The sequence below is a fragment of the Neofelis nebulosa genome, chromosome 4 (genome assembly GCF_028018385.1).
Source record: "Neofelis nebulosa isolate mNeoNeb1 chromosome 4, mNeoNeb1.pri, whole genome shotgun sequence".
NCBI lineage: Eukaryota > Metazoa > Chordata > Mammalia > Carnivora > Felidae > Neofelis > Neofelis nebulosa.
Window position 1 is genome coordinate 126,431,959 of NC_080785.1, and position 19,758 is coordinate 126,451,716.

Consider the following 19,758-nt stretch of genomic DNA (forward strand, 5'->3'; position numbering starts at 1 on the left):
TTATTAGATGCCTTTTGATTTATACACCCGTGTTCAGAATCATGGAGATAGCTGCTTTTATCATTTACAAACAACCACTAAGTAAAGGCCCTCTGAGTTCCTATTAGTGCTAGTTTCCAAAGAACTCTGGTACTGCTAATGTCCTAGAGAAGAAATGAAAACACAGCCAGTGTCTGAGTGAACTTCTGAGAAACCTCCAATTGTAAGGAAGAGGGGCAAATCATGAAGGCAAATACACAAAGACCAGACTTCCTTTTTTCTGCTCAATTCCATCCTCCATAGATGAGCTAAATACAGAAAATGTAAGTGATGGACTATTTCAGTGGTTCTCAAGCAAGGGTGATTTTGCCTGAGAGGGACTATTTGGCAATGTGTGGAGATATTTTTCCTTCTCTTTATTGGGGGAGGGAGTGCTACTGGTACCAACAGGGCACAGGCCAGGAACGTTGCTAACCATCTTCACAATACACAGAACACAGGACTATCCCTATCACAAAGAATCGTCTCATCCTTAAGTCAATAGTGCTGATGGTGAGAAACCCTGGGCTCTACAAATGGAAACAGGCTGTAACACAAGACTTGTGTCTGATGTCATGGAAAGTAAGATAAAACATTCTTACTGGGTATGAATAAGATTCTGAAAGTAGACAGAGGAAATGTGGTGCATAGGACTCTGGTCAGCTACATGATCTTTCTGATTCTAACATGTTACAGTAACATTATGCAAATTAATTTACCTCTCTGGGTGCTGTTTACATAATCTCCAATAGAGATAAGAGGACTTGCTATTTCCATTTATACTTTATTCAGCAGTTATCATCTATTGTGGGCTAGATTATGTCAGATCAGATTAGGCAGGAGAATAAATGCAGTAGTGTTTACACTCAACATATGTCTTCTCGGTCAAGTAAACAATTACTTCTTTAAAACAATTACTCAATTTCTAGAATGGAGACATTTTCTATGAAAGTGTTATATGAGTTGAGGTACAGAAAATGCTGAGCTGAGTGCCCAGTGTACAGGAGGTATTCATTATCTCATCCAATCATATGCTTTAAACAGTACTTACACATGGTGTTAAAAGAAAAAAAGAGAGACATAGACAATAGGTCCCAAATGGAGTCACTGGTGCTAAGTCCCACATTGGCAAACCAAATTCCAGTTTCAGCCTCTCCCAGAAATGTGACCCTTAACCAGGCAATCTGGAATTACCGGGTCAGCACTTGTGAGGCAATCCACCTGACAGACCCTATTTGTCCTCCAGAGGAAGGTGACCTTGCCTGAAACAATTTACTTCGCTCGAGCAACTTCCTTGTTTTGCCTCTTTCTGTCTCTAAAAGTCTTTCATTTTGTACAGCTCTTCAGAGCTCCTTCCCATTTGCAAGATGGTTTGCTGCCCAATTCATAAATCATTGAATAAAGCCAATCAGATCTTTAAATTTATTCAATTACATTTAGTTTTTTAACAATGGTAACTTCTAAATTGATTTCTCCAAACCAGAGCTTTCCCCATAAACATGTAAATCCAACTGCCTACTCAAAATTTTCATTGTTCTATCTAATAGACATCTGTAAGTTAAAATGTACCCAAACAAATTCCTGATGTCTCCCATTCCAAAATCTGCTCTCCCTTTATTGGTCTCATCCCAATAAATGGCATTCCATTCTTCCAATTGTTCAGTACAAAAACTACTCCTCTCTTTCTCTTACAGTCTACGTTTAATCTTCCAGGAAATTATTTTAGGTATACCCTCTGAACATATAGTGAAGATGGTTACTTATTCATCTGTTTGTTGCTATCATCCCAATTCAAGCCATCATTATCTCTCCCCTGAATCACTTTTAACTGCTTATATTATTGCCCCTTTATGGTCTATTCTCTAGAGAAAATTTTTTTTTATGTTTATTTATTTATTTTGAGGGAGGGAGGGAGAGAGAGAAAGAGAGAAAGCGAGTGCAAGCAGGCTCTGCGCTGTCAGCACAGAGCCCAATGCGGGGCTCAATCTCACAAAGTATGAGATCATGAAGTGAGCCAAAATCAAGAGTCAAATGCTTAACCAAGTGAGCCACACAAGTGTTCCAATAATAAAATTTTTAACTGGAAGTCAGATAAATTATGTCAGTCTTTTGCTCAGTACCACACAAGACATTCTAATCTCAGTCACAGTAAAATTCAAAGGCTCTAAAATAGCTCTAAAGTAGTGCTTATATCCTCATCTAGTCTCATGTTTGCACACTTTTCTTTCTCTATACTGGTTTTATTGCTATTCTTCTAATGTGTCAGATACAGCCCTACCACAGGCCCCTTGCACATGCTGTTCCCTCTGCCCAAAATGCCTTTTCTCGAAGTCTCACTCTCTCTTTCTTTTAGTTCTTTTCTCAAATACAAACAAAGCCTACTGTGGCCTCACAATATACAATGGCAACACCCACCACTCCTGACCCACTTTAGTTTTCTCCCTAGCTTTTATGACCATCTGTCATATTTTTATACTTGCTTATTATAAGATTCATGAAGGGAAAGACTTTGTTACATTGTTCTCCACTATCCCTAAAATTCACTAAAATGAGTGGCTTAGGATGTACACAATAAATATTTGTTGAGTAAATAATAGTGCAATTTCAATAATGATGGCTATCACTGTCATTACTATACCAACAGGCAACTCTTGAGCCTGTCTGCCTTTTACACACTCAAGCAACCCCAAAGTAATGCTGTTGTTGCTGATTTGTCCTACTTACTAAGAAAACACCACTGTCATTTACTCCAGAAACAGAAGGGGGAAAAAAAAAAAACTAGGTAGAAGGCCATATGAAAATTTAGCACTTTTTCCTCTATGTAATTTTCCTCTTGATTCTATAACATAATTTTGAGACTTTGCTGAAAATGATTTTCCATTTATGTTGAATTGTCAACATTTTTATTGATGAAAATACAAACGCTGGGCTCAAACAGCAGTGCTATCTTCCTACCACAGACATAGATGCTCCAAACTACTGGCATAAATTCAACTGTTGTACCAACCTAAAAGTTTTATCTGAGAAGACAATGGAATATTTCCTCTAAAACAAACTTTAAGCCTATGATGTTTATGAGCCCAGGATTGAGAATTTTATATTGAGACAATAAAGGGAAAGAATGTGCTTTACTTTAGATATGATGAAACTATAATTTCACAGTGAAGGTGATCTTAATTATTTTAGACAACATGTACCATTCTTTCACTCTGTCATTTTTAAAGAAAATTTCAGGGGTGCCTGGGTGGCACAGTTAAGCGTCTGACTTCGGCTCAAGTCATGAACTCACAGTTTGTGAGTTCCAGCCCTGCATTGGGCTTTTTGCTGACAGCGAGGAGCCTGAAACCTGCTTCGAATTCTGTGTCTCCCTCTCTCTCTGTACCTCCCCCGCTTGTATTCTGTGTGTGTGTGTGTGTGTGTGTGTCAAAAATAAATAAAAGATTAATTTTCTTTTTCTAAATAAAGAAAAAAAACTTCATGTGAACCTGGGTTAACTCACTGCACCCATGAAGATCTACTGATGGTTTATTTTCAAATTCATCCAATACCTTTGGCTTCAAGTTTTTCATCTCCATTCAAAAAGTTCAAGATAATTTTGAGTTCAGTGATGTTGCAAATGACTTATGCAGAATCTCCATTAAAGTGACAAGGCTCTTAAGCAAAAGTACATCCTTGAGGTGAGTGAAAACCCATAGTAGAAAGACTTCCCTGCAACAAAGTTCATAGTCTATCTCAAGGCTCAGTGACCCCTCCCCCAAATGAATAAGCAAAATAGTGTATTGCCTCTTTTTGTCACATAAACCTGGATACAGAGAAGAGATCATAGAATCCTCTAGAGACCTAGTAAAGGAAAGGAAAAGTCTTTTTAGCTGACTAGTAAATTTTAGCTTTGCCAAGCACCAAGAGGCTAACTAGAAGACTTGTATTTTTCTTTCTTTCTTTTCTCTTTTTTTTTTTTGTTTTGAGACTTGTATTTTTCTGACATGGGTATCCAAATTATGGATGATAACTATAATAGACAATAGAAGGGACTGTTGGAGATTGTGTAGAGATGAGGGAAGTCATAGACTACCAGTGAGAGAGTTTAGGAGAAAGGAAAACAATGTCTAATAGGGTATAAAGTGTTTCAACCAGATAAATATTGTAGCACTCTCTGTGGTCTTCAGGCAAAAGTTTCAGAAAAATTTATATTTCTCTGTAACATTCCAGAATTATATTTTTTTAGGAAGATGGAAATGGGGGCTTAATCTGGCTCTATTGGCATAGATTCAGTCACATTCATGGAGTTTATCTGTAGTTAAAAAATAGGATTAAGGAAGCAAATATACTTCTCTCCTCAGAGTATAGGGAATGGTTCCTGTTTTGTGTCCAAATATCACATTTCTAAGAGATAAAGCAGAATGTGCCAGTTTTGTGTTCTGGCATTATTGCCTAGGTTTCTTTCTCTTTCACTATGGGTCCCTTTCCTTTCGAATAAGATTTATCTATAAATTCTTTCTAGAAGAACAGCACACTCACAGTTACCTTTAAAATTGGGTAGGAAATATCCACAAGAAAGCCTATTCTGAAGTCAGGACTCCTTTGGTCTATATGGAAAAAAAAAAGGGCATCAATAAAACATCACCTATTGAGTTTGGTTTATGCCGATTACTCCACTTCACTGAGTGATCACTAATCATTTATATGGGAAATCCATCTACACACTTTTTCCTTTTGTTTTGTTCCTGGAGCCATTTTCTTCCCCCAGGTCAATTTATAGAATTCAACCTATTTGATAATTTTTCTTAGTCTCCCATAGTTTTTGTTTTTGGCTTTTGTTTTATAAAACAAACCACAATGTATCTGATAGGCCTGCTTGTTTTTAAAAATTTTTTTTTTAATATTTATTATTGAAAGAGAGAGTCAGAGAGTGAGCAGGGGAGGACCGGAGGGAGAGGGAGACACAGAATCCAAAGCAGGGTCCAGGCTCTGAGCTGTCAGCACAGAGCCCGACGTGGGGCTCAAACTCACACACCGCGAGATCATGACCTGAGTTGAAGTTGGACGCTTAACCAACTGAGCCACCCAGGCGCCCCAGGCCTGCCTTGTTTAACAAATGTTTTCCAAGTTTTTTGTTTTGTTTTGTTTTGTTTTGTTTTGTTTTGTTTTGTGAATACACTAGAGAAAATATATATATAACTCAGAATGTTCTGATAACATCACGTTTAAGATAATTTCTCCCTTATCTTGGCTAGGGAGATTTGAACTTAGAACGAATGGATGTGAGGGGTATCCTTTGCTGTTGGGTCTGAAGATGGAAGAAAACATGTGGCAAGAAGTGCAGGCATCCTCTAGAAGATGACAGTGGCCCTTGACATCTGGCCAGAAAGGAACTGGGGTAAACCTGAGTTCCACAATGGCGAGGAACCCAGTTCAGCCAACAACTTGAGTAAGCCTGGAAGCTGAGCCTTCCTCAGACTTGTCAGAAAAGAATGCCATCTGGTCATGACTTTGATTTTGTCCTTGTAAGAATCTGAGTAGAGACACCAGCCACATCATCCTTTGGCTTCTGACATATAGAACTGTGAACTAATAATTGGGTGTTGCTTGAAGCTACATATATATACACACATATATACATCCTAAACCAGAGAAAAATTACAAAGACAAAAATGTCTATGTGTAAAATTGGCTCATTTTAAACCAGCTGCCCACTAAATCAATTTGAAGGTTATCCAACCAATATGTTTCTCTACATTCTTAAAGTCTTTCTTGGCACAATTCACCTTCACAGGAAGGTGAGAAAGGAAAAGGAAGAATAAAGAATTGTTTCAAATGAGCCAGTTAAAGACACTCTTAAAATTCTTAGCAAACCTGGAGGTGTAAGAGTGTTGAAACTGATACACAATCTGAGGTTTAACCCTTAACTACAGAGCTTTCTATCCAAAGGCAATTTTTTTTTTTTGGAAGTCAGAAATTCCTCTACTAGAATCTTGTCTTCATTTACTAACTGAAAACTGATTTACTTAGTTTAGCTGAGTCTTGGTTTCCTCATTTAAAAATGATTATCCTTAATGATCAGAATGCTGGGAATGAGAAATCATGCAAAGTCTTTTTGCTCATGATATCAAGTCAATAATTGGTAGTCATTGTTACTATTATTAATACTTTCCTCTTCTAATGAATTGATGACTCTTTGTATAGTTGGATCAAAGGGTGTCTGTCAATATTCCCCTCAGTTTTGATTGGGAGAACTATAAAGAACAGAAGAAAAGTATTCCAGCTTTTCTGCCTTTGTAGAGATGAGGAAGCATGTGCAACCCCAGGAGCTCTCAGGATGAAAATTCCTACAAAATAGCCGGATGAAGTCAATATTGACAAATACCTTGGAATCCTGCTAAAAACATATGATATAATCAAATTTGGTATCAGACAAATTTGTCATAACTTGCATGCAATAGCCATTAGTTATTCACTTAAAAAGGTCTTAATGGAAGGCAGTTTTTGTCTATGACTTAATCTCATGGCATTAAGCTAAGAGAACTGTTACAATAAGGGCCTTACATGCTTTAGATGATCAACACATACTTTAATGGTGGTAGGTAACAAGGTAATAGGGAAAGCTTTTCCTATCTGGCTGCCTTTTAAAAATATATGACATTCATTTACAAATATTTGACATTTCTGCTACCTTCATTCAGGGTAAACAAAGTTGAAAATAATCTTCAATTCTGACAAGATTCTTTGACCAAAGTCAGAGCATAAAATGACATAGACTGACATAGACTGACAGCACAAAACAGGCATGATTTTGCCTGTCTTGTCATCTTAGGTTATACCACTAAAAATAATTTCCCTATGGTTAAAAAATAAGTGGCATTATATTTTTTCAATGCTGCAGAATAATACTATTTTATCTCAGATAGCATTGAAAACAGTATAACTCTCCCCCAATATTTTAGGTGAGCATAATGTTATACTACTGTGTAATATTTTTGAATAAAATATTGTTAACTTCTAATCAGTTTCTTTTTTTTTTGCATCAGCATTTCATGTAACTGTGTAAAAATGAAACAAATGGAAAAATGTTTTCAGGTTTTAAAAGATCATAAATAATATTTTGTTTAATATTAGGGGTAAAATAGCTTTCATTTTATTTTTTTTTTATTTTTATTTTTTTTTAAATTTTTTTTTCAACGTTTTTTATTTATTTTTGGGACAGAGAGAGACAGAGCATGAACAGGGGAGGGGCAGAGAGAGAGGGAGACACAGAATCAGAAACAGGCTCCAGGCTCGAGCTGTCAGCACAGAGCCCGACGCGGGGCTCGAACTCACGGACCGCGAGATCATGACCTGGCTGAAGTCGGCCGCCTAACCAACTGCGCCACCCAGGCGCCCCTCATTTTATTTTTAAATATTTGTTATATCTGCTTTCAAAATTCTCCCATTCCAGAGTGGGACTACACTATAAAAGGGCTGCTCTAGGAGCCACTCTGGCTGGATTTGGAGCTTGGCTCTAGGACCTATCAGCTATGTTACCATAGACTAGTTACTTAACCTCTCTCTACCTTATTGTTCTCAATTGTGAAACAATCATAGTATTTCTTTCATGAAGCTGCTATGAGAATTTTAAAAGTTAATACATATAAAGTACTTAGATCTATGCTGTATAAGTATTTGCTATTATTATTAAGCTAACTATAATATAGTCAGTATGATGCTGAATTGAACCAAATCAAATGACTCCATGGATATTTTGATGCTGCTTATTCCAGATTCACTGTTGGTTAAGAATCTACCATATTTTACCAAATCATTTGACCAAATGCAACCCTGAGGGGGTGCGAATGAGTAGATGGTTTAGGTCCTTGGCAACAAACAGGTTAATTCGTGGATCAGTCCAGATTCTTACAAATTAGAGATTGGTGTCGAGTGCATGTTTTCACCATTGCTAGGAGATACTCTGATTTGGTGCCATCCAAACTTTGCTTGTAATTAATGTGGTAACTCTCCTCTTACAATAGTTAAGGTGAGGTTCCCAAGAGGAATGTTGGAATTTGCTTTTCCATGGATGTCCATAGTAACAATGAAATAACAATCTCAGCTTTCTTTTCTGAATAAGTACTAGCCATTACACTCAGCAATTTGCATTCATTAGCTCACTCAACATTCACAACAGCACTGTAATACAGATTATCAGTTTGTGTCTCAATTCTACAGGAGAGGAAACTGAGCCAAAGGAGGTTAAACAAATTGTCTCCTGTCATTCAGGGTGACGAGCATCAGATTGCATCAGGGGTCATTTTTACTTGGTACTCAGGTACTCATTTTCACTCGAGTGACTGCATGAAAAAAATTCTTTTAAAAATGATTTACAATGGAACTGTTCAGATGCGATAGGATGAACTTGAAGGGACTTGAAGTTCCTTTTGATTTGATAAAGAGCTATCTTTGACTTCAAGATGTGCCTTCTTTACTCATCAAGAGACCACATTAATGGTGTGACCCAAAGTACCCCCCACCATACCTCCAAAGTGTGGTGGTGGGCCACAGAGAAGCACCACACCTTGACCTTCTCGGACGGACACTGTGCTTCTTGTTTTGGTTTCAAAGTCTTCAATATCTTGGAAAACAAACAAAACAGCTTTAGAATCATCTTGCAGTAACAAACACGTTAAAGAAGAATCTCAAACTTATTTTTATTCTTAACAGTAATGGACACCCATACTTGGCTGACCAGAAGATTTAGTTGATGATCAATTTATCTACACTGATTTTTATCTCTAAAAATCTCTTTTTTCCTTCATTTTTCTTCTTTCTTCTCTTCTTCCTTTTTCATATAATCAGAGTATGTGATGAAAACATACTATCTGTTTACTTTTATTCTCCCAGGCAGCCTGTAGCCCAGCAGAAAATCTTTAAAATCCAGCACATATTTACTTTCTTTGCCCAGGGAAGTTGTGATTAAAAAAAAAAAAAAGAAGGTATGTATATGCAGCAAGTTTGCTGTAATCTTCTAGTATCTTAGATTGATGGTTGGTATTTGATGTGCACATGAAGTCTGTGAGAACTTAGGATGGAATAGAGTGAGGGAAAGAGTTCAATGTGACTGAACCAATGAGAAAGAAGGCATATTTTCTCATTTTCTTGTTCTACTCCTTCAAAAAGTAGCATCATGATCTTGTTTGGAGTGTTGTAATATCCTACACCATAAAACAATCATATAAATTCACTGTTAGAAGAAAGCTAACTAGTTATCTTGTTAAGCCATCCACAGGAGGTACAAATCTTTCAACATTCCTGGAAAATGTCATTCAGCATCCAGGAATGAGTAAATTGTTGAACTTCTCTGAACCTTAGGTTTTTTCACCTGTAAAATTCTTTCATACATTCATTTAGTCTTTTAACAAATTTTTATTGAATCCCTACTCAAATGCAGGAAGCGTATTAAGGAGAGAACATGTATTGGTAAATGAATCAGGCATGTACATTGCCCTTATTGTGCTTGTTATCTAAGAGGAAAACTAGAACACACGTTAAAAAACAAAGCAACAATTTACAAATTGTGATAATTATTATGGTGTGGAGGCTGCTGGTTGTCTACAAAAATGATATATGCTCCTTCTTCCATAATAATAGATTTGTAGATCAAATACACTTTTCCAACCAGAGGCTACGTTTCACAGACATCTTCGCACTTCATACGGTAAGGAGAAATGAGTGAAACTTCTACCTATTATGTGTGAAAGGAAATGTCCACAGTTGTATGTTCTCCACCCATACCTTCAGCATCTAGATTGCCAATGACAGGAAAGATCCTGGTGAAGTTGAAAGAGCAACCATTAACCCGGGTACTTGAGTGATCGCATGGAGTACAACCACAGCTGATCTGGAACATCCACTCTGGATCATCATAGTAAAGATAAATAAACTCCTATATTGTTTGAGGCATTTATTTTGAGGTCTCTGTATTATAGCAGTTTAACCTTGTTTTCCTTTTCTTTTTTTTAAAATTTTTAATGTTTATTTTTGAGATGGAGAGAGAGAGACAGAACTCCAACAGGGGAGGGGCAGAGAGAGAGGCAGATCAGAATCCTAAGCAGGTTCCAGGCTCTGAGCTGTCAGCACAGAGCCCGATGCAGGGCTCAAACTCATGGATCATGAGATCATGACCTGAGCAGAAGTTGGACGCTTAACCGACTGAGCCACCCAGGCACCCCAGCAGTTTAACTTTTTATCTAACTGACCTATCTTGTAAGTGAAAAGAACAGGATACAGATGTCATGGATGAGAGACAGCCATGCAATGGTGATATGGAGAAGGGAAAATATTCCTTGCAGAAAGAAAAACATGTTTAAAAACCTAGATGTAGATAACAGCAGGGAATTTTCATAATATTGAAAGAAAGCACTATTCATGGGCACATAGTGGGCAGGGGTCAATGAGAAACTGCAGTAATCAGGACATTTGGGGCTATTATATTATAATGGAATTATATTAAAAGTAAAAAGGGAACACCAAAAAAACAACTGAATAATAAATCAGTGCAAAAGTTGAAAAACATCCACAAGGTCATAGAATGGAATGCCACCCATGATTAGAAAGAATTTATTAAATATAAAGGACTCATGTGGAAAGTTCTTGGAAAGTGAGTTAGACTATTAAGTTAAAAAAGTGCTAAATAGAGTTCCGGAAGATGGCGGCGTAGGAGGACGCTGGGCTCACCGCGCGTCCTGCTGATCACTTAGATTCCACCTACACCTGCCTAAAGAACCCAGAAAACCGCCAGAGGATTAGCAGAACGGAGTCTCCGGAGCCAAGTGCAGACGAGAGGCCCACGGAAGAGGGTAGGAAGGGCGGCGAGGCGGTGCGCGCTCCACGGACTGGCGGGAGGGAGCCGGGGCGGAGGGGCGGCTCGCCGGCCAAGCAGAGCCCCCGAGTCGGGCTGGCAAAAGCGGAGGGGCCGGACGGACTGTGTTCCGACAGCAAGCGCGACTTAGCGTCTGGGAGGTCAGAAGTTAACAGCTCTGCTCAGAAAGCGGGAAGGCTGGAGGACAAAGGGAGGGAGAGCTGCTGAGCCCCCGGACGGCAGAGCTCAGCTTGGCGGGGAACAAAGGCGCTCGCCAGCGCCATCTCCCCCGCCCATCCCCCAGCCAAAATCCCAAAGAGAACCAGTTCCTGCCAGGGAACTTGCTCGCTCCGCGCAAACACCCAACTCTGTGCTTCTGCGGAGCCAAACCTCTGGCAGCGGATCTGACTCCCTCCCGCTGCCACAGGGCCCCTCCTGAAGTGGATCACCTAAGGAGAAGCGAGCTAAGCCTGCCCCTCCCGCCCCCGTGCACCTTGCCTACCCACCCCAGCTAATACGCCAGCTCCCCAGCACCACAAGCCTGGCAGTGTGCAAGTAGACCAGACGGGCCACACCACCCCACAGTGAATCCCGCCCCTAGGAGAGGGGAAGAGAAGGCACACACCAGTCTGACTGTGGCCCCAGCGGTGGGCTGGGGGCAGACATCAGGTCGGACTGCGGCCCTGCCCACCAACTCCAGTTATACACCACAGCACGGGGGAAGTGCCCTGCGGGTCCTCACCACTCCAGGGACTGTCCAAAATGACCAAACGGAAGAATTCCCCTCAGAAGAATCTCCAGGAAATAACAACAGCTAATGAACTGATCAAAAAGGATTTAAATAATATAACAGAAAGTGAATTTAGAATAATAGTCATAAAATTAATCGCTGGGCTTGAAAACAGTATACAGGACAGCAGAGAATCTCTTGCCACAGAGATCAAGGGACTAAGGAACAGTCACGAGGAGCTGAAAAACGCTTTAAATGAAATGCAAAACAAAATGGAAACCACGACGGCTCGGATTGAAGAGGCAGAGGAGAGAATAGGTGAACTAGAAGATAAAGTTATGGAGAAAGAGGAAGCTGAAAGAAAGAGAGATAAAAAAATCCAGGAGTATGAGGGGAAAATTAGAGAACTAAGTGATACACTAAAAAGAAATAATATACGCATAATTGGTATTCCAGAGGAGGAAGAGAGAGGGAAAGGTGCTGAAGGGGTACTTGAAGAAATTATAGCTGAGAACTTCCCTGAACTGGGGAAGGAAAAAGGCATTGAAATCCAAGAGGCACAGAGAACTCCCTTCAGACGTAACTTGAATCGATCTTCTGCACGACATATCATAGTGAAACTGGCAAAATACAAGGATAAAGAGAAAATTCTGAAAGCAGCAAGGGATAAACATGCCCTCACATATAAAGGGAGACCTATAAGACTCGTGACTGATCTCTCCTTTGAAACTTGGCAGGCCAGAAAGGCTTGGCACGATATCTTCAGTGTGCTAAACAGAAAAAATATGCAGCCGAGAATCCTTTATCCAGCAAGTCTGTCATTTAGAATAGAAGGAGAGATAAAGGTCTTCCCAAACAAACAAAAACTGAAGGAATTTGTCACCACGAAACCAGCCCTACAAGAGATCCTAAGGGGGATCCTGTGAGACAAAGTACCAGAGACATCACTACAAGCATAAAACATACAGACATCACAATGACTCTAAACCCGTATCTTTCTATAATAACACTGAATGTAAATGGATTAAATGCGCCAACCAAAAGACATAGGGTATCAGAATGGATAAAAAAACAAGACCCATCTATTTGCTGTCTACAAGAGACTCATTTTAGATCTGAGGACACCTTTAGATTGAGAGTGAGGGGATGGAGAACTATTTATCATGCTACTGGAAGCCAAAAGAAAGCTGGAGTAGCCATACTTATATCAGACAAACTAGACTTTAAATTAAAGGCTGTAACAAGAGATGAAGAAGGGCATTATATAATAATTACAGGGTCTATCCATCAGGAAGAGCTAACAATTATAAATGTCTATGCGCCAAATACCGGAGCCCCCAGATATATAAAACAGTTACTCATAAACATAAGCAACCTTATTGATAAGAATGTGGTCATTGCAGGGGACTTTAACACACCACTTACAGAAATGGATAGATCATCTAGACACACAGTCAATAAAGAAACAAGGGCCCTGAATGATACATTGGATCAGATGGACTTGACAGATATATTTAGAACTCTGCATCCCAAAGCAACAGAATATACTTTCTTCTCGAGTGCACATGGAACATTCTCCAAGATAGATCATATACTGGGTCACAAAACAGCCCTTCATAAGTTTACAAGAATTGAAATTATACCATGCATACTTTCAGACCACAATGCTATGAAGCTTGAAATCAACCACAGGAAAAAGTCTGGAAAACCTCCAAAAGCATGGAGGTTAAAGAACACCCTACTAACGAATGAGTGGGTCAACCAGGCAATTCGAGAAGAAATTAAAAAATATATGGAAACAAACGAAAATGAAAATACAACAATCCAAACGCTTTGGGACGCAGCGAAGGCAGTCCTGAGAGGAAAATACATTGCAATCCAGGCCTATCTCAAGAAACAAGAAAAATCCCAAATACAAAATCTAACAGCACACCTAAAGGAAATAGAGGCAGAACAGCAAAGGCAGCCTAAACCCAGCAGAAGAAGAGAAATCATAAAGATCAGAGCAGAAATAAACAATATAGAATCTAAAAAAACTGTAGAGCAGATCAACGAAACCAAGAGTTGGTTTTTTGAAAAAATAAACAAAATTGACAAACCTCTAGCCAGGCTTCTCAAAAAGAAAAGGGAGATGACCCAAATAGATAAAATCATGAATGAAAATGGAATTATTACAACCAATCCCTCAGAGATACAAACAATTATCAGGGAATACTATGAAAAATTATATGCCAACAAATTGGACAACCTGGAAGAAATGGACAAATTCCTAAACACCCACACTCTTCCAAAACTCAATCAGGAGGAAATAGAAAGCTTGAACAGACCCATAACCAGCGAAGAAATTGAATCGGTTATCAAAAATCTCCCAACAAATAAGAGTCCAGGACCAGATGGCTTCCCAGGGGAGTTCTACCAGACGTTTAAAGCAGAGATAATACCTATCCTTCTCAAGCTATTCCAAGAAATAGAAAGGGAAGGAAAACTTCCAGACTCATTCTATGAAGCCAGTATTACTTTGATTCCTAAACCAGACAGAGACCCAGTAAAAAAAGAGAACTACAGGCCAATATCCCTGATGAATATGGATGCAAAAATTCTCAATAGGATACTAGCAAATCGAATTCAACAGCATATAAAAAGAATTATTCACCATGATCAAGTGGGATTCATTCCTGGGATGCAGGGCTGGTTCAACATTCGCAAATCGATCAACGTGATACATCACATTAACAAAAAAAAAGAGAAGAACCATATGATCCTGTCAATCGATGCAGAAAAGGCCTTTGACAAAATCCAGCACCCTTTCTTAATAAAAACCCTTGAGAAAGTCGGGATAGAAGGAACATACTTAAAGATCATAAAAGCCATTTATGAAAAGCCCACAGCTAACATCATCCTCAATGGGGAAAAACTGAGAGCTTTTTCCCTGAGATCAGGAACACGACAGGGATGCCCACTCTCACCGCTGCTGTTTAATATAGTGCTGGAAGTTCTAGCATCAGCAATCAGACAACAAAAGGAAATCAAAGGCATCCAAATTGGCAAAGATGAAGTCAAGCTTTCGCTTTTTGCAGATGACATGATATTATACATGGAAAATCCGATAGACTCCACCAAAAGTCTGCTAGAACTGATACATGAATTCAGCAAAGTTGCCGGATACAAAATCAATGTACAGAAATCAGTTGCATTCTTATACACTAACAATGAAGCAACAGAAAGACAAATAAAGAAACTGATCCCATTCACAATTGCACCAAGAAGCATAAAATACCTAGGAATAAATCTAACCAAAGATGTAAAAGATCTGTATGCTGAAAACTACAGAAAGCTTATGCAGGTAATTGAAGAAGATATAAAGAAATGGAAAGACATTCCCTGCTCATGGATTGGAAGAATAAATATTGTCAAAATGTCAATACTACCCAAAGCTATCTACACATTCAATGCAATCCCAATCAAAATTGCACCAGCATTCTTCTCGAAACTAGAACAAGCAATCCTAAAATTCATATGGAACCACAAAAGGCCCCGAATAGCCAAAGTAATTTTGAAGAAGAAGAAGGCATCACAATCCCAGACTTTAGCCTCTACTACAAAGCTGTCATCATCAAGACAGCATGGTATTGGCATAAAAACAGACACATAGACCAATGGAATCGAATAGAAACCCCAGAACTAGACCCACAAACGTATGGCCAACTCATTTTTGACAAAGCAGGAAAGAACATCCAATGGAAAAAAGACAGTCTCTTTAACAAATGGTGCTGGGAGAACTGGACAGCAACATGCAGAAGGTTGAAACTAGACCACTTTCTCACACCATTCACAAAAATAAACTCAAAATGGATAAAGGACCTGAATGTGAGACAGGAAACCATCAAAACCTTAGAGGAGAAAGCAGGAAAAGACCTCTCTGACCTCAGCCGTAGCAATCTCTTACTCGGCACATCCCCAAAGGCAAGGGAATTAAAAGCAAAAGTGAATTACTGGGACCTTATGAAGATAAAAAGCTTCTGCACAGCAAAGGAAACAACCAACAAAACTAAAAGGCAACCAACGGAATGGGAAAAGATATTTGCAAATGACACATCGGACAAAGGGCTAGTATCCAAAATCTATAAAGAGCTCATCAAACTCCACACCCGAAAAACAAATAACCCAGTGAAGAAATGGGCAGAAAACATGAATAGACACTTCTCTAAAGAAGACATCCGGGGGCGCCTGGGTGGCGCAGTCGGTTAAGCGTCCGACTTCAGCCAGGTCACGATCTCGCGGTCCGTGAGTTCGAGCCCCGCGTCAGGCTCTGGGCTGATGGCTCGGAGCCTGGAGCCTGTTTCCGATTCTGTGTCTCCCTCTCTCTCTGCCCCTCCCCCGTTCATGCTCTGTCTCTCTCTGTCCCAAAAATAAATAAAAAACGTTGAAAAAAAAAAAATTTAAAAAAATAAAAAAAAAAAAAAAAAAAAAAAAAAAGAAGACATCCGGATGGCCAACAGGCACATGAAAAGATGTTCAACGTCGCTCCTCATCAGGGAAATACAAATCAAAACCACACTCAGATACCACCTCACGCCAGTCAGAGTGGCCAAAATGAAGAAATCAGGAGACTATAGATGCTGGAGAGGATGTGGAGAAACAGGAACCCTCTTGCACTGTTGGTGGGAATGCAAATTGGTGCAGCCGCTCTGGAAAGCAGTGTGGAGGTTCCTCAGAAAATTAAAAATAGACCTACCCTATGACCCAGCAATAGCACTGCTAGGAATTTATCCAAGGGATACAGGAGTACTGATGCATAGGGGCACTTGTACCCCAATGTTTATAGCAGCACTCTCAACAATCGCCAAATTATGGAAAGAGCCTAAATGTCCATCAACTGATGAATGGATAAAGAAATTGTGGTTTATATACACAATGGAATACTACGTGGCAATGAGAAAGAATGAAATATGGCCTTTTGTAGCAACGTGGATGGAACTGGAGAGTGTGATGCTAAGTGAAATAAGCCATACAGAGAAAGACAGATACCATATGGTTTCACTCTTATGTGGATCCTGAGAAACGTAACAGAAACCCATGGGGGAGGGGAAGGGAAAAAAAAAAAAAAAGAGGTTAGAGTGGGAGAGAGCCAAAGCATAAGAGACTGTTAAAAACTGAGAACAAACTGAGGGTTGATGGGGGGTGGGAGGGAGGGCAGGGTGGGTGATGGGTATTGAGGAGGGCACCTTTTGGGATGAGCACTGGGTGTTGTATGGAAACCAATTTGACAGTAAATTTCATATATTAAAAAATAAATAAATAAATAAATTAAAAAAAAAAAAAAAAAAAAAAAAAAGAAAATGGGCCGAGGACGTGAATACACATTTTCCCAAAGAAGACATGCAGATGGTCAACAGGCACGTGAAAGATGCTCAACATCACTAATCATCAGGGAGATGCAAATCAAAACCACAATGAGATGTCACCTCACACCTGTCAGAATGGCTACTATCAAAAACACAAGAAACAACATGTGTTGGAGAGGTTGTGGCAAAAAGGGAACCCTTGTGCATTGTTGGTGGGAATATAAATTGGCGTGGCCACTATGGAAAACAGTATGAAGGTTCCTTAAAAAATTAAAAATAGAACTACCATTTGATCGCGTAATCACACTACTGGGTATTTACCCAAAGAATATAAAAACGCTAATTCGAAGGGATATATGCATGTCTATGTTTATGGCAGCTTTATTTACAATAGCCAAATTATGGAAGCAGCCCAAGTGTCCATCCATAGCTGAATAAAGAAGTGAGATATGTGAAAAAAAAAAAAAAAAAAAAAAGTGCTAAATATTGCTATGACCTATCCCACTGTGAAAGAATGAAGTAAAAACCTAAATATGAGCATCTCTTTTATTTTTTTATTTTATTTTTTTATTTTTTTAATTTTTTTTTTTTTTATTTTTGGGACAGAGAGAGACAGAGCATGAACGGGGGAGGGGCAGAGAGAGAGGGAGACACAGAATCGGAAGCAGGCTCCAGGCTCCGAGCCGTCAGCCCAGAGCCTGACGCGGGGCTCGAACTCACGGACCGTGAGATCGTGACCTGGCTGAAGTCGGACGCTTAACCGACTGCGCCACCCAGGCGCCCCATGAGCATCTCTTTTAATTGGTATAGAGAAAATTATAGAATATATATATTTTTATTATTCACCTTGGTTATCTCAAGGGAGTGAGTGAAAGATATGGAAGTGGAGATTATTAGATCTTTACCTACAGCTCTCTTTATCTTTAAAAATATAAAGATTATAAATTGTGTGTGCCTTTTTTGCTTAACAACTTCACTGTGGTATAATTGAAATTAATTTGTGGTGTGATTTAGCGAGATTGAAGACTTCTATTTTGATTATTGTGTGTGTCTTATCCATAAGTTATCTAAATGACAATGTCATGTAAGCTATAAGACATATGAGCCCTGAATTCACAGGTGAGGCAAGGTCCAGATTTATGAGAATGAAATTTAACAGCATATATATAGCATTTAAAGCCATAGGAATGCACGTAATCCCCATGGGATGACTCTCAAATTTTTGGCAAGAACAATTTGGTAGATAGTCATCTAGAATCAAACTCTAAAAATCTCCAATATTTACAGGTAGAGTAGAGAACTATAGAGAAAGGAAAGAAGGAAGGAAGGGGAGGGAAAGAGGGAAGGAGAGAGGGAGACAGAAAAAGGGAAAATAGGTAGAAAGCATCATCTAAGACATGGAATAAGATGCAGACAGAAAAATGTATTAGGCAACATGAAGGTCATACATAATCCTGACAGGAGAAATGTAAGTGAAATGATGGAGAAGAGGCTAAAGTGGATTGAGGGGTGAATAGTAGGTAGTAGATAAGAATATGGGGATCACAGGTGTGTAAACTCTTTAGAGTTGGCTATGAATGAGAGGTAAGATTTCGAGAACAGGGAGGAGTTTGGAGGGCAGGGGTGCTATATTGATATAAACAATTAGATAAAGAGATTGCTGATTCTAAGACACAGATTAGGGTGAAGTTCTTGAAAAGTCAGAAAAGTGGTAAGCAGAGCTCCTGTGGAAGCACTGACCTTTTTAAGAAAGGGGTATCAAGAAAAAAAAAAAAGATATTAATTACTGATAGAAGATAGACAGTAGGCTTATTTGCTGGTTAGATGAGAACATTTTTCATGGTGGTTTCAAATTTCTCAGTGAAATGGATGGGACAGTGTTGGATAAATCATTGAGGAAGGGAAAAAATGCAATACATAAACCTACTTATCAGGGTTGCGGTAGGGATTAAATAAAATAATCAATTTAAAGTATCTAAACTACAGTGTGTTATAGAGGAAATAATCAATATGTGGTAATTATTGTGATTATGACATACCAACTGATCAAGTCATGACACTATATTTTCATCTTCCTGATACAAAGTAAAGATGAATGAATTTGCAAACACAAGTCAAATAGCATATTTTGGTTCCAATAAAATTTTTTGTAGGTGAATGTTTCAATTTGAAGCATCCTTGCTGTTCAGTTATTTCCCAAAGATTCTTTTTCATACATTTGCTCTGTATCCATGAAAAGTAAGAGGTCTGATATATAAATTTAGTAATTCTTATATACACTTGACTTTTAATAATACAAATATTTGGCCAATATAAACTCTACTTATCCCCAGCTCTACCCCCTTTTCTTCCCCCACCTGCTCTTGATTAGCAGCCATTCGCTTTACACTAATTCAAGACCTGGCATGCCTTGTCTGTTTCTTAGAGAGGATTTTTAATCAAATATGTGCTTTTTTTTTTTCCTTTGGCCTTGAAAAAGCTAAATCAACCTACATATGTTGGTAACATTGATGTGAACTACTGCTTTGACTTGGAAGTTCTTTATGACTTGCGTTTGCATAATTTTAAAAGTGACTCAATAAGAATCAAGTTAACAAACTCTTTTCAAAACCAAAAATCAATATATTGTATCCACTGTTTCTATTTCTTGTTGTAACAACAGATGAGCATTTGAAAAAAATGTGTTTCCTACTATCATTATTGAAAGGTCCCATTAAATTGTCATTATTTTTTAATGGACACAAAAACAAAAACTGTCATGAAGGAGTAATGAGAATTTGAATGATTCTATGAAATTAACAAGCTTTGGATTGAATTTTCTCAATGTCACATTGTTA

The 19,758-nt window shown here is 38.7% G+C and overlaps 1 protein-coding gene across 1 annotated transcript in view; it reads right to left on the minus strand.

Annotated features, from left to right (window-relative positions):
- The window catches only part of CNTN6 (contactin 6), a 292,083-nt gene that overhangs the window by 112,001 nt on the left and 160,324 nt on the right, over positions 1-19,758 (minus strand). Inside the window, 1 exon segment of the mRNA XM_058726191.1 lies at positions 8,525-8,620. Coding sequence (XP_058582174.1) covers positions 8,525-8,620 — 96 coding nt within the window.